This window comes from Sardina pilchardus, chromosome 20, assembly GCF_963854185.1.
Source record: "Sardina pilchardus chromosome 20, fSarPil1.1, whole genome shotgun sequence".
In the NCBI taxonomy this organism is placed as follows: domain Eukaryota; kingdom Metazoa; phylum Chordata; class Actinopteri; order Clupeiformes; family Clupeidae; genus Sardina; species Sardina pilchardus.
Genome location: NC_085013.1, coordinates 31,473,568 through 31,476,067, shown reverse-complemented (window position 1 = coordinate 31,476,067; position 2,500 = coordinate 31,473,568). Strand labels below are relative to the sequence as shown.

The 2,500-nt window shown below is 49.3% G+C and overlaps 1 protein-coding gene across 2 annotated transcripts in view; it reads left to right on the top strand.

The window, feature by feature from the left end:
- Positions 1 to 412: 412 nt before the first annotated feature.
- The window catches only part of reep1 (receptor accessory protein 1), a 22,021-nt gene continuing 19,933 nt past the window's right edge, over positions 413 to 2,500 (top strand). For both annotated transcript variants that reach the window (XM_062523819.1, XM_062523818.1), the window contains exon 1: positions 413 to 667. In XM_062523819.1, the coding sequence (XP_062379803.1) occupies positions 636 to 667 (32 nt within the window). In that variant the 5' untranslated portion in view covers positions 413 to 635. The remainder of the gene's footprint in view (positions 668 to 2,500) is intronic.

The following is a 2,500-nucleotide window of genomic DNA, read 5'->3' as shown; positions in this document are numbered from 1 at the left end:
TTTGTAGTGTGTGTGTGTAGTGTGTGTATATGTGTGGAGTGTGTGTAGTGTGTGTATCTGTGGAGTGTGCAGCATGTGTATGTGTGGAGTGTGTGTAGTGTGTGTAGCGTGTGTTTGTGTGGAGTGTGTGTGTAGTGTGTTTCACAGAAGACTGAGTGATGAAATGACTACGAAAAACAGAGATAAAATAAACGAAAGACTGCAGTGTTTCAAATGAAGAAAATCAAATCAGTGTTGCTGTTGAGTCAATCAAATGATGCTTGTTTGTTTAGTTTTGTTGCAAGAATTTCATTTTCAGAAAGGAGTGTTAAGTTTAAGTTGAGTTTAAGTGTCGATTGCTGTGTTTCCTTATACGTCTGCGTGTAGAGTTTTGACATAATGAGCCGCATTCTGCAGAGAGTGTGTAGGCCAATGTGTTGCTCTCTCCGATGGCGTGAATGCCGCCATGTAAATTGGCCTGCTTTTGAGATGAGGGGATCTAAACGCCAACGTGCTCAACTGGCCAAGGAGGGTTGCCCGACGCGTGACGCGCGCGCGCGCGCTTGGCTGTCAAATGGCAACACGCTGCTATCGCGAGCGCAACTCCTCCCAGCTGAGCTGACAGCACAAGCCCACTCGTCTCCGTTCCCAGCGCGATGGTGTCGTGGATCATCTCCAGACTCGTTGTGTAAGTCGTTCTTAATTCGCCTCAATCTAAAACTCATCTGTGTGGTGGCGGACATTAGGGCTCGTGTTGTTTGTTGCACGATTCACCTGGCGCGAGCAGATCAGTCACCGCTGCTCTTGTTCGCGAGCAGAGCGCTGAATCACAGACGCGCCGTGACTCGAGCTTTTGGAGATGGGCGCGGGGAATCATCGCTGGCCGCATGCGGTCGCCGTTAAAGCTGATTTTTCACCTGGTGCTGTCCTGGTGATAGGCGGGCAGAACGCGCGTTTGAAGCCGGGCGTTGCCGTGATTCGCAGCCGTTGGACGGAGTGATTTTTATTGGAACACGCGCCAGACAAAGGCAGGCCGAGGTCGTTTACCGTACACGGCCGCGGATGTTTGTTTGGTATTTGAAATACGCACTCGGTGGCATCGCAAGGCTGCATCAACACAGTAACGTGTGCATCTGTGTGAAGCTGCAACCGCGTCTTTATGACACAGACAAAGCCACACTGTACGCCTCAAACATGTGTGTGTGTGTGTGTGTGTGTGTGTGTGTGTGTGTGTGTGTGTGTGTGTGTGTGTGTGTGTGTGTGTGTGTGTGTGTGTGTGTGTGTGTGTCTCTCTCTCTCTGTCTCTCATGCGGAACACAATGGGACAGATCACCCATCTCGTGACCGGAGTTGTGTGCTGCTGGTGTCTCGACTCAGCATGCTAACGGTTACGGTAACGGCTGTACAGTAATCCTCAAAGAAAATCAAAACATCTGTGATCCACGAGCCTATATGCCGCTGCTCCGTTGACGGACACCGCATGTGTGTGAAATCTGTAAATAGGTCGGCCCTTATCCAATTAAATTTAGATTACAATATCAGGTTACAGCTTCGTCTGTGTGGGCACTGACGTTGAAATCCAGCAATATTTCCTTGACACCCTAGGCTACCCTCATTATGTCATGACACCCTGTGTGTGTGTGTGTGTGTGTGTGTGTGTGTGTGTGAGAGACCGCGATCGACAACGGGCTGGGTTTGGTGAGTTCTGTCTCTATTATGTGTACAGAACCATTTTTTGCGAGTGAGCCATGACACGGGTAGTCTGGAGCCACACACACACACACACACACACACACGCGCGCGCGTATGTAGGTCGGTCATTTGATCGGTGTAGACTGGCGGCAGCTGCTGACTTGGCCACCTACAGAATCTCCACACATTTAAATCGGGAAACGCAGGTGGCGAAGACACGAGCTCAACTTAACTTCAACCAATTTGGTCCGTTAATAGCGTTCCAAGATCACAATTTAACCCACAAAAGGAACAGCCGAGAAGCCTTTGATCTTTTCAGGAGCAAGCCCATAGCGGGGCGAGCTATTTATAACAGCGCGCAACAACATCTTCCGACAGCAGCCGGGCCATAAACCACACACACACACACACACACACACACACACACACACGCTTGTTTTGTTTTTGAAGCATTTGGTTTTGCTCTAAGCGGTGCTGTAATGCCGCAGGTCGACACACACACACACACACACACACACACACACACACACACACACACACACTGACATGGTTATGCACACACACACACACACACACACACACACACACACACACAGTGTGTGTGTGTGTGTGTATGTGTGTGTGTGTGTGTGTGTGCATAATCATGTCAGTGAGTGAGTGAGTGTGTGTGTGTGTGTGTGTGTGTGTGTGTGTGTGTGTGTGTGTGTGTGTGTGTGTAGTGTGTATGGTTGTAAGATATGCCTCTGGAATTGAGCTGAAACTTTGTTACACTAACAAGGCTTCTCTTGTTAGTGGTGCACACATTTCAGATTAGCCTCAGTGTGTGTGT